Source organism: Sesamum indicum, linkage group LG8 (assembly GCF_026168435.1).
Source record: "Sesamum indicum cultivar Baizhima isolate 11 linkage group LG8, ASM2616843v1, whole genome shotgun sequence".
Taxonomy (NCBI): Eukaryota; Viridiplantae; Streptophyta; class Magnoliopsida; order Lamiales; family Pedaliaceae; genus Sesamum; species Sesamum indicum.
The window spans coordinates 25553009-25565246 of NC_142664.1; the positions used below are offsets into that span (position 1 = coordinate 25553009).

At 35.9% G+C, this 12238-nt stretch overlaps 3 protein-coding genes across 6 annotated transcripts; all 3 read left to right on the top strand.

Annotated features, from left to right (window-relative positions):
* The first annotated feature begins 481 nt into the window (after positions 1 to 481).
* LOC105168834 (uncharacterized) lies at positions 482 to 4717 on the top strand. Of its 4 annotated transcripts, none has more exons than XM_011088991.3 (3): positions 482 to 940; positions 2218 to 2455; positions 2836 to 4717. In XM_011088991.3, exons 2-3 carry the CDS (start codon positions 2234 to 2236, stop codon positions 4588 to 4590), a joined length of 1977 nt encoding a protein of 658 aa, XP_011087293.1. In that variant the 5' UTR covers positions 482 to 940; positions 2218 to 2233; the 3' UTR covers positions 4591 to 4717. The 4 variants fall into 4 exon arrangements, with proteins under 4 accessions (XP_011087293.1, XP_088740060.1, XP_088740059.1 ...); XM_088883934.1 differs by lacking the exon at positions 482 to 940 and adding an exon at positions 980 to 1179; XM_088883933.1 differs by lacking the exon at positions 482 to 940 and adding an exon at positions 1258 to 1609.
* A 1864-nt stretch (positions 4718 to 6581) lies between these two features.
* On the top strand, positions 6582 to 8856 carry LOC105168836 (uncharacterized). Its single transcript, XM_011088994.3, has 3 exons — positions 6582 to 6720; positions 6783 to 6845; positions 7719 to 8856. Exon 3 carries the CDS (start codon positions 7747 to 7749, stop codon positions 8854 to 8856), a length of 1110 nt encoding a protein of 369 aa, XP_011087296.2. The 5' UTR covers positions 6582 to 6720; positions 6783 to 6845; positions 7719 to 7746.
* A 1162-nt stretch (positions 8857 to 10018) lies between these two features.
* Positions 10019 to 11570, top strand: LOC105169386 (ammonium transporter 1 member 3). Its single transcript, XM_011089781.3, has one exon. It carries the CDS (start codon positions 10075 to 10077, stop codon positions 11467 to 11469), a length of 1395 nt encoding a protein of 464 aa, XP_011088083.1. The 5' UTR covers positions 10019 to 10074; the 3' UTR covers positions 11470 to 11570.
* Positions 11571 to 12238: the final 668 nt, after the last annotated feature.

Genomic DNA, 12238 nt, shown 5'->3' on the forward strand with positions numbered 1-12238 from the left:
TAGCATATTAGTCTCATAAAATAAATATTGTAGTATTTTTAGTCCTACAAAATAAAAATTTAACACATTTGATCTCATATGATAAAAAATATAACATATTTATGGTCCCATAGGAAATAAATTTTATATCTTGTGGAACCAAATGTGCTACAACTTTATATACTTGAGATCAAATGTGCTATAATTTTTATCCAATAAAATCAAAATACTATATTATTTTTTATGAAACTAAATATACTCAACCCATAAATTATGGAATTAAAATGTAACACACGCTATTTTATTAGACCAAAAATACGAATTTCCCTAATTCCAAGCAATTACTCCATCAATGTTCAAGTAGAAGTGTAGAACACCGCCCCCCCCCCCCCCCCCCACCCTTCCCTTTGGGGGCCCCATATCTTGACAAATCCGATGTCTCTTCTCATGTAAGTTATTCTTCTCTCTCTCTCTCTCTCTCTCACTCTCTCTCTGTCCACCTTCTTTGTAAAGAGTGTGTGGCCCCAGCAGATCCAGAAACTCCAATCTCCTCTCTCTCTCTCTCTCTCACACTAAGGGCCTTTTCTCCTTTTCTTTAAGCCTTTGCTTGTTGACAAATTTAAGCCTCCTTTCATGGCTTCCTTTCCCTTTTTCCAAACCACTGAATAGGCCTCCACCTGCTGCTTTTCTTTCTCTAAGTGTCAGCTTTCTCAAAGTCCCTCAGCTCATTTCTGTTTTCTTCATAATGGGTTCTCTACGCTTCTCTCCTTTTCGGCCTGGTTTTCTCCGATGCTTTTCTTTCTTTCCCATATCCTTTTCTCCGCTTTTAATGTGAGTGGGTCTCCTGAATTTTGAATGCTAAACGACAAGTTTTTGGAGTTGTGTGGATTATCAGTGGATTGTGTAACTGGATTCTTGAAGCAGTGGATTTGAGTGAGCTTTTATTTGTCTCTTGCCTGAGGTAAAATTTTCTGATAATCTGAGTGGGTTTTGATCTTGTGTCCGTTAGCTCATCTGGGCTGTTCTCTGTGTCAAAATGTGTCTGTGTCAGTGTCGTCTGTGCGTGTGTGTGTTTTCCTTTGGATTTTTTGGTCTGTAAGAGTTTGAGATTTGGATGGTGGGCTGATAGACATAATGCTGCGATCCACGCATTGTCAGAAGATTTTGGTTTTCTTTCTTCTTTTTGAGGCTTTTTCAAATGTAACTTTCTTGAATATTTCTCCCCTTTTCATATTGTGTCTCTTTAATGTTTCTCTTTTCTTTGTAAGTTTTCAGAACATTTAATCTGGTGTTTACCATCTCCTCATCTTATTACAACCTGATTGTCTGATAAAGTTTTCGGCCTAATGCATGTACAAAGAATCTTATTAATTAATGGTTTCTCTTGCTTTCCGAACTTCTTTATCCTGCTTAGCTGGAAAATTTGCATTTTGATCTTATCCGGGGAGAAAAGACATTCATGAAAACTGTTTGTTAGGATTGATGGATATGCATTTTGCTAAAGATGCTTTGTAGATTTTCCACAATCCTTAAGAATCTTGGACTGTTTTCTTATCATATTATCTTCTCCCAAACATGTTGATCTTTCTACTACCATCTAAGGTTTGAACTGAATGTATGTCTAACTTGAGTAAGTCTAATCATTTTATCTTCTGACTATGTAGTTTCAGAATTTGATCTGGTTGTTCTTTAACTTCTCATCTTTTCTCCAATTTCTTAGTATTCCTTTTAGATGCATACTTAAGTGATTAAAGTTGAACACACCTTTGCAATTGATTGATCTGCTTAAGTGTTTTCTCAACAGGTAATCATTATATAACTATAAATAGGTTTAAATTACTTAGGCATGATTCCGGTTGGAAAAGAGAGAAGATTTTATGAAGAAATAGAAAAGAACGTGAATATCCACTATTCAATACAATCTCTCTGCATTCTTTGCTTAGGTACATATAATTACATGTGCTTTTGACTTGTTAGATGTTGTAAGATTTCTTGTTAGCGTAGCAACTGCTTCTCCATCTATTGAACAGCATTTAAGGGTTTAAAGGACCAACTAATCATGCAACTTTGGCATTGTATAATTCGAAAGATATAGTCAGTATCAGGATCAAAGTGAATTTCACTATTTTCTAAAATCAGTTTTATGTACTCTTTTCATTGATGAATCCTATCTCTTAGTCAAGAATTTGACTGTGCCTGATCATGGATAATACTGAAAATCATACGTTCCCGTTTCAGGTAACGTGGAGCAAATATGCAGTGTACGAGCTACATCCCTGTATATTACCATGCGAGGGATCTTAATGTAGGTTCAAGTGGCTTTTCTTGGCCCCCATTTAATAGTAATCCTAGCTATGGAGAAGAAAGAGGCTTCCACAGTTCTTTGACACCATGTACTATGGACCAGTACTTAGGTTATGACAAGGAGGTGCTGAGGCAGATAATACAGTATCATGAAGCCACATTTAGATATCAGGTATCTACCATCTGACCATTCAACTTTTTTGGAACAGGTGAACGAAACACTACGTTTGCAGGAATTATGTTCTTCATTTTGTTTAGCATGGATGAAAAAAGGTCATGTCTCTCTCGATAGACTTGATCTCCATGCTGCAATTTTTTGCTATACAGCTTTGATATAATTATAATCATCAATGGAATTTGGGTGGAATATTTTGGGCACTTTCAACTAGTATTATGTGTCATCACTTTTTTTCCAAATTAAATTTGACCTTATTGCTAACTGGATGTTTTGAGTTTTACATCAATCTTCTTTTAGATAGATTTGGCACTTGTACTTGGTCTGAACATCTGTCACAGGGTTTAATTACTTTACGTTTTCTGTTTCTCTCAAAGGTCCATGAACTGCATCGAGTATACAGAAGACAAAGGGAGTTGATGGATGAAATGAGAGTGAGAGCAATCTTTGCACAGCATTTACCATCACAAACTTCAGAATCAGTTTATTGTTCATCTCATGCCTGGTCTGATGTTTCTCAAAGTAAGTCACGTGCAACAAGCTGGCTTCTTGGAGATCATTCACATTGTAAGTTGCCTGAGCTAACAGCACACAACATTCAACGACCACCAACTTTTGCAGCAGAGAACTTTCAAGAACACGCAACAGTGTGTCCTGGTCCTTCCATCAGAAAAAACAGTTATATTGAAGTCAAATTTCCAGCATCCAGCAACCAAGGAAATGAAAAGAGAATTTTGGATCTTGAACTTCCAGCTGATATGTACCATGAAGAAGGAGGCAAGCAGTTTAAAGAGGGAAATCTTTCTGAAGCACCTGAAATAACACGTAATACTCCTAAGAAACTCTCCAACATTCAGCCTAAGAGTGATTCAGAAATTGATTCTGATGAAGCAGGGGATTTGTCTAGTTTTCATTTAAATAGCCGGAAAACAAATTGTTTTATTGATTTGAATGAACCCATTCAGCTTGAACCACAACCTTCAATGTCCACTGGTCCTTTTGAAACTTACACCTGCCCTATGGAGGTTATGCACAATGGTCCGTACGTTTCTGGAGAAGTAACACCAGAATCTGTAGTTCCCAAAAATGCTGCACTTCTAAGCAGTGATGACAGTTTGAATGGTATAACTTTCTCAGTGGATATTGATTTGAATTCTATGCCTGACAGCTGTTTTTCAGAGACAGAAAGTATTCTTGAAAATCTCCGGACCATAAATAAAGAAACTACATTAGTTCCCGGGTGTAGCTCTGTCTATGATCATGCAAGGAGGAAAGCGGATGGTGTTGAAGGGAATCCTGTTGCAGACACTGGTGACAAGTTCTTGAAGACAAAAACTTGCACTGACTTGAACACTGGCACAATTGTCCATGAGCCTTCTCCACAACCATCAAATACAATTGTCCTGATTAAATCTGCCGACTTGGAGGGTCCAGTGAGCCCAGAGAACGAGGAGTGTTCTCCTCCGAGAGGCAAGTCTGAGGATATTCAACTGGAGACGCCTCCTCTTTTATCTGAACAAAGGGAGGGAGAACAGTCCATGAAACTTGATACCATTGCTGCACAGACTTTAGTGACAATTTCTTGTTGTAGAGTCCAAGAATATATGAAGGCTGCAATCCCAGAGCCACTGGAAAGCTTCAGAAACCATCTCTATTGGTTTGCTGAAATTGTTTCTTCCACCAGAGATGATCTAGAGAATAAGGTTACGAAACTCCAGAACAACACAACTGATACTGCTGTAAATCTCTCTCATGTTGTCAAAAAAGAGAAAGAAACAGGTGATTTATCCAGTCGGTCTATGAAGGGCCATCCTAGGGGGACAAGGCAACAGAAGGACATCCGAACAGAAGTCCTACCTTCCCTTTCTTCTCTCTCCAAAGGTCTTCACACAATTGAAGGATGTCCACGAATAGGGTCGTCCAAGAGAAAAAATTCAGGCAAAAAAACTCATGCAAAACCAAGAAAATATTCCAAGTTATCGACGAGCTCCATTATGAAGCAGCATGCTACTCAGACTAGAGAAGGTGTTCTGCAGGGTTGGGGAAACATAAGGAAACGGCAAGGAGGTCGTAGACGTAGGACTAGTAAATTTCCCGTTATTAGCTCAGCTCAGTTCGTGGGAGCAAAGTAAGTAATTTTTCTTTGTATCCTTGTGCGGGATCTTTCATACAGTAGCATATTACGTTGTCCCAATCAGTTTGTGGAGCTGTTTGTGATTATGAACATTCTTGCATACATAAAATTGATCTTGTTCCAAAGTTTGTCCAGATCTCCATAAACTGTTGGCTTTTACATCCAGATGCTCTATGGCTTCTTTTTTCTTTTTAAAGAAAAAAAAAGGGCAATGGATTAATTTATGATCGTTGCCCAGCTGAGCAACACGAAGTCCTGCATGAAGAAACTTTTTAGGAATATCTATACTCTGCAAGAAATCCTGCAAACTGTTTCAAATTTAATTAAAAGGTCTTACACATTAATATTGAGGATTAATTTGCTTACCTTTCTGATTATTAATTATTAAATTACCAACTATTTTCTCCCTCGTTTAGTTAAATCAAATTTTCTGCAAAAAGATTCAGAGGGGAGACAGAAGTTGATTGCCTTAGGTGCAACTTAAAAAAGAAGTCAAAAAGTATAGTTAATTTACTTAATTGGTTAATATTAATATATTTGGGAATGAGCATATATTTCTAAAGTTAATAATCTATATTTAGTAAAACCATTATTTTCTATTCAATAATAGTTTCCAAAAAGTTTAATAGTAAAAGTATTATGCATAACTTGTCAATATTAAGAAAATTGTTCACAAAGATAATTGGTTTTGTTACTAATGATAATTACCAACACATAATACTGATAATAAAAATTATCAAAACAGTTTGTAATAATATTTGCATTTCATGTTATTACTAATTACTAATTCTCACATAACAACCTCGGCACATTTATTGTTATAGTTACCAACAACTTGTTGGTTCAATAATAAGCGAACTGAACTTTACGGTGAATTCTTGTCGATAAGTAGGATTTGAAAACTCAGAGTCACATTTGTTATGAAGTTTAACTTTCTTCCTCCCGACACAGAATTAGTTTCATCTTCAATGTGGGATGAAGACACTTCTATGAAATATATATATATTGTGACCATGAAATTTGTGAAATATTATTAATCATTTAGAGTCTATTATTAATGGCAATTTTAATATTAATACTTGATATTTTGTTATTCACGTTATCTTTTTGCTGCACTCGCTGTGGCTAGATTGGAAAAAATAAGACGACATGCACATGTATTTGAGCTCTAATACATATACGAACTTATTGAAACAGTTGCAACAACTTGATTTATTTTATATATTTTACTATGTGAATAGGTAACACTTTAACTAAATGAAAAAACAAATAGATGATATCATATTGTTACATTACATGCTTATCATAATGCACCAAAAGTTTAAAATGTCTTTCAATGCATGCTCGAACACATATCGAATAAGCAATTTACGTGTTTGAAAATTGAAAAGAAATGCACAAAGTCCGACATGGGAAGTACAAAACTGATGATGTGTTCGACATATTTTAAATATAATAATTTATATTTTTTATATTTATGTACTAAGGGCTATACAAGTTAAATATTTCTTAGAATTAATCAAAAAGTTCATATTACCCCCATTTGATTTAATTTTACCCTATTTTCTTTTCATTTCTTTAAAACTGTGTTGTTTATTTTTCTTTCAATAATATTATAATCTATAAATAATATTTGCTTACATCTATCACCGCAACTAAAGTGAACATACTTCTCATGATAGTTGCATCTATATTCTTATAAATTATATACTAATTAGAAATCGTACTTATACACATCTGCATACTTATAATTACGTATAAAATTTATAGAATAATTATGTCGAAATCATACCACATCCCAAAATTTTTATATTAGGTATGATCACGTTCATATCAGATCACATCCATATCACCGTGTCTATATCCATACGCTATAGCTTATCATAGTATACACTAAAAGTAGGAATCTTGCAAGAAACCCCAAATTCCCTTTCTTGTTTTTTATTGGCCTTCCTTAATTTCCTCCACATCTCCTTTTCTTTAGATAATACTAACAACTGTTCCTTCCTCCACTTAAAATATGGTGTCAATTTCCATCATTTTAGCATTGACATTCAATTGATAAGAAATAATTGTAGGGAGGGAGATTTGTGTTCCACCATTTTCTGCCAATTCTTGTCTTTGAAAGGTAAAATTCTTTGCTAACTCATCATTTTGTAAATGCTTTTCTGAATGTTATTGTTTTGGCAGGTTGAAGGGTGAGTTGAGGGTAAGAAGAAGTAATAAAGGAATAGAGAGGATATCAAGAAAGAGGTATTGTTTTCTGCAAATTCCTCTCCTTAGAATTTTCTTATTTGAGAAAACAACACGTACAAGAACGCCCCTTTCACTATATAAACATATCAAATTCATCCCTTCTCAAATATAACATTACAAATACATCTAGGGGCATATTGAATGTTTAATAAATTTAAGATAAACTACAACAAACTCTCCTAAGGCTTGGCATAATTACGAATACTCCATCGTTGTTTGAAAAATTACCAATATCCCCTAATTTAAACGATCGTCTAATAATCAGCCCAATCCGTTAGGTGTTCATCTATTTTTTGTGGTGAACTGACCAAAATGTCTTTGTAGATTAAAAATCATAATTTTATTTATTTTTTTGAAAAATACTTTTTTAGGACTAAGTGGATAATTTTTTGTAATTTTTAAATTTTTCCATCCATCCCGTTCGATTTTTTTATAAGTTCTTAATTTTTTTAAAAAAAACAGAAAAATACAGTAAGAGCCAAATTGATATTTCATACCTTGGATGGCTTATATAATTTCATCAAACATCATAGAGGTTATTTGTAATTTTTCAAAGGATGAAGGGATATTCATAGTTATGTCAAATTTCAGGGTAGGTTATTGTAATTTACCCATAAATTTATTATTCAATTATTAATTCTAATTTCTTTAAATCAAGACTAAAATAAAATTTTCACCAGTTCCGTTAGAATTTACAAATGGAGCATTCTAAGTATAATTTTTCAAGGTTTAAGGTGATAAAGTGTAATTATGCTATTTTAAGAGGGTCTAAATGCATTTAGCCCTTTGACATTACAATCATTCAAAAATGAAGAGTTGGGAGGGTATTTGAATAGATTTAATCTTTAGCCCCCTCATCTTCATCTGCAGCTTTACAAGTTGTGATTGTTGCACAACAATGGCTAAGCTGTCCATCAATATCCCAGTAAACTTGCAAAAAATCGGGGCGAAAGGCAGCCCTCTAAGAAGAAACTCAACAGGCAACTCAAGCCTCCAAACAAATTATCTCAGAGCCTCAATAGGTTCTTGCCATGATTTCTGCAAGTACGGCATCAAACGCAGTTTTCCAGCCAAGTCAAGGCCTCCTCTCAGTCCAAAACAAAATAACAATGTAGGCATCGTTCTTGGGAAGAGATCACAGGAAAATAACAGAGGAAAAAAGGCGTTAAACTATGCTAAATTAGTGTCTACTTCTGCAAGAAAACAGCCTACCGAGTTGAAACCCAAACCTTGTGCAAGATGTCATAAGGCAGTAACGAAACAACCCAACGGAACGTTCTTGAAAAGCTCAAGTTATATAAGAACAAGTCGGAATAATGCAAGTAAGGAGATAAGAACATCAAAGGTAATCAAGAAAAGCAGTTATCTTTCTCCTACTAATTCATCTTCTCAGCGATCGGCTGTCAAGGTTCCAACTGCAAAGAGTAGAACTCGCAAGAGCTTACCGAAGAAGGTCACTAAGTCCAAGTCTGAGACTGAGAAAACCAGCTATGAAAACATTCCAGAGAAGATAATACATGTTATTGAACCAAAGGAGGAAAAACAAACTCAGGGTCTGGCTGAGGAAGACTCCCCTTGCACTGCTCCCACTCCCAGTTCAAATTCAAATCAGAATGCGAAACCAGATTCAGCTGCAGAAATCAAGAGCAGGCCTATAAGGATTAAAAGAGTTGTCCAAGAAGAAAAGGATTCTTCTCCCAGAAAGCTCAAGTTCAGGAGAGCAAGAGTTGTTGAAATCCAAAATGGAAATGCTGCTTCCTTTGAGAAAAGCATAAGGAGACTAATTTCTGATGGGGAGTTCATGCATAGAAGAAATGATCCCGTCAGAGGTGCTTTTCATCGTCAGGCTGCGGAACAGAAAAATAAGAACCCGGGCTTGATGAATTCTGTAATTGAAGAGACTGCAAGCAAACTGGTTCAGATGAGGCAGAGTAAGGTGAAGGCCTTGGTTGGTGCTTTTGAATGTGTGATTAACATTCAAGATTCAGAAAGTCCAAGAAACATCTAAGACAGCCTGATATACATGTGTCTGTGTGTATATAAATGTATATGTGTATATATACGTAGAGGTCTGCCAAAGTTATTCAGTTGTATAAGGTTCTTGGCCTCTGTATAGAGCTGAATGCTTTAGGCCAGACATTTTATATAAAACAGAATGTACATTGGTGAGTAGCATGGAAGAAAAGGAAGACCTTTAGGGAAGATTAGAGCATATCTGTAAATATTCAAGGGGGGACACAAGTGGCCTAAGGCCAAGGAGACGTGAAGCACAAAAGAGCTTGCTTATTATGTATTTCTGATATCAATAACATACAAATACAGTATTCAAGAGATGAATTGTACAAATTTGAGCACATAATCACAAAGAAATTCTAATTAGTTACGGCATTTACTTGCAAAAATTCCTTGGTTGCAGCAAATTCATAGAGTATTTCCCAGACTTTTAGCAAGTTAAAGTTTCAGGAAATTCCACTCACTCATTACTTAATTATAGAAGACCTATGAAAATATCACTTAATTACAGAATCTTGCAAAGCAATTTACCTTCCGAGATAGGGAGCAAATTATTTCATTTTAATTAACACAAAGGGATAAATTGCTATATTTTTCCAAAAGAATAATTTACTCATTTACAATATCACACGGGTTAAATTACATTAAACTCGTTGTTCTTATAACCAACAATAGCATTGTTTCTAAGTCAAAAGATAAAGTAGATATTTTTCAAGGCCCCACTTTATTCCTTAAGGAAGCATTCAGATTTGACAGATGAAATTGGAGAAAAAGTTCCAAATAACTTAATTGGAAATGAATGTCAAGTCCATCAATATTAAACAAAAATAAAATTCGAAATTATAATTAAAAAATTTGAAATTATCTAAACAATTTTTTTAAAAAATTAAACATTTGAAATTCATAAATTCAAAATTTTGAATCCAAATGCAATCGGAAGGATTTCATGAATTTACAGTGATTCAACAAATGGGATTGAAACTGCCAATCATCAACTTATCCACAACCATGTGTATACTAAATATCACTGATTCATAATGCTTAGACTGTCAACAGCAAGTGGACCATCCCATGCAGCAATTTGAGCTACATTTCAAATGTCACATTAAATATATATTCCCATAACATTGCATCTCACTATTATATATATATAGTTATCCAACTTGTTTTAGCACCAATCATTCACTACTCTCCTTCCCTTTCTCCCAAAACTATGGAACTCTCATGGGAGTCTAGTGTCACTGATTCCATCAATGCCATTTATCTACTCTTTTCAGCTTATTTAGTCTTTGTCATGCAACTAGGGTTTGCAATGTTGTGCGCGGGCTCCGTTCGGGCCAAGAATGCCATGAACATTATGCTCACCAATGTGGTGGACGCTGTTGTTGGTAGCCTATCTTATTACTTATTCGGATTTGCTTTCGCCTTTGGGGAAGGCCCGAATGAGAACCCATTCATCGGGACGAGTTACTTTGCTTTGAAGGACGTTCCCACGAGTTCTTATGATTATAGCTTCTTTCTTTACCAGTGGGCTTTTGCTATTGCTGTTGCTGGGATTACTAGTGGATCCATTGCTGAGAGGACCCAATTTAGTGCCTATTTGATCTTCTCATTTTTCTTGTCTGGGTTTGTTTACCCCATTGTGGCTCATTGGGTTTGGTCCTCTAGTGGGTGGTTAAGCCCGAGTTCGGGCTCATTGTTGTTCGGGTCGGGTGCCATTGATTTTGCTGGGAGCGGGGTGGTTCACTTGGTGGGTGGCGTTGCCGGGCTTTGGGGCTCACTTATAGAAGGCCCAAGAGTAGGCCGATTCGATGCCTTCGGAAATCCCGTGGCAATGCGTGGACATAATGCAACTTTAGTGGTTCTTGGCACATTTTTGTTATGGTTTGGATGGTTTGGTTTCAATCCTGGATCCTTTAACAAAATTCTTGTACCCTATCCCAACACGACAGACCAAGGGAACTGGACTGCAATTGGTCGGACAGCCGTCACGACCACGCTAGCCGGTTCTACTTCAGGAATCGTCACTCTATTTAGTCGGCGATTACTCGTGGGCCACTGGGATGGCCTAGACGTTTGTAACGGACTACTTGGTGGATTTGTTGCGATTACCTCTGGATGCTCCGTGGTAGAACCCTGGGCTGCAATAGTTTGTGGATTCTTCGCTGCCTGGGTCCTCATCGGACTCAACATCTTGGCCCTAAAGCTCAAACTGGACGACCCACTAGAAGCGGCTCAATTGCACGGCGGATGTGGAGCTTGGGGCCTAATCTTTACCGGGCTATTCGCTAAAGAGGAATTTGTGGTCCAAGCATATGATGCGGGGCAAATCGGGGTACACCGATCATACGGGCTCTTGATGGGAGGTGGGTGGGGACTTATAGGGGCCCAATTAGTTGAACTTTTGGTGATATTGGCGTGGGTTAGCCTTACCATGGGGCCATTGTTTTACTTGCTTCATTGGCTCAGAATTTTGAGGATATCTCCGGATGAGGAAGTAGCAGGGCTTGATATATCCAGCCATGGAGGTTATGCCTACACTGCTCCTCCAGAGGAAACTGGTCCTCAATTTTATGCAGAATATATGAGAATGCAGATTAATTCATAGTCTTCACATTATATTTCTTACTTTAAATTGTTTACAAATTTGTAATCCCAATTTATCAATTTCGGTTGTGTGTATATTATGAATCATCATATCTTTGTAAATTAGCATTCAGAGAACAATTTTCTCTTTCTTGGGGGGTGGGGGAGTGGGTTAACAAAATTGATATCTGTGACTAATTTAGGCTAGAAAAAAATGATTTTCAAATTACGAATAGTTTAAAAACTACAATTTAGTGAATAAATATTTTTAATCTAGTGGCAAATCAAAATCTCCCAATACGCAAAAATAAAATCCCAACACTCCATAATTGAATTTAAGCTCCACCTACCACTACCAGCATCCACATTTATCCAAATATCCAAATATATTGTTAATTAATATCCAAATATCATTATGTACTCAGCTGGCTAACTCCAACAGTTTGAAATAATTAAAAAATAAAAAACTACAATTTGAATAGTTCTTGGAAAAATGGTGAGTCAATAACTCATAATGAATCCAATAGGGGTCCGGATTTCCCTATTAATCATAATAAACTAAAATAATACTAGTCTAAGTTCTCAAAAAAAAAATTTAATTTCTTTTTGAGTTAATTACATTTTGTCATTCAAACTATGACAATTTTACACTTTGGCATCTAAACTTTTTTTGTGTCAATTTATCATCTCAACTTTTATGAAATTTTGCATTTTACCATTTATAACTGCTTTCGACCAAGTTTTTTATCGAAAAACCACCACATGCAATGCATATGTAATATTTAAAGGTT

Bases quoted from the DNA above. Each gene is read 5' to 3' on its own strand.
- LOC105168834 (XM_011088991.3), top strand. From the start codon at position 2,234: ATGCAGTGTACGAGCTACATCCCTGTATATTACCATGCGAGGGATCTT. The intron at 2,456-2,835 runs GTATCTACCATC...TTTCTCTCAAAG, and splicing joins AAGCCACATTTAGATATCAG to GTCCATGAACTGCATCGAGT.
- LOC105168836 (XM_011088994.3), top strand. From the start codon at position 7,747: ATGGCTAAGCTGTCCATCAATATCCCAGTAAACTTGCAAAAAATCGGG.
- LOC105169386 (XM_011089781.3), top strand. From the start codon at position 10,075: ATGGAACTCTCATGGGAGTCTAGTGTCACTGATTCCATCAATGCCATT.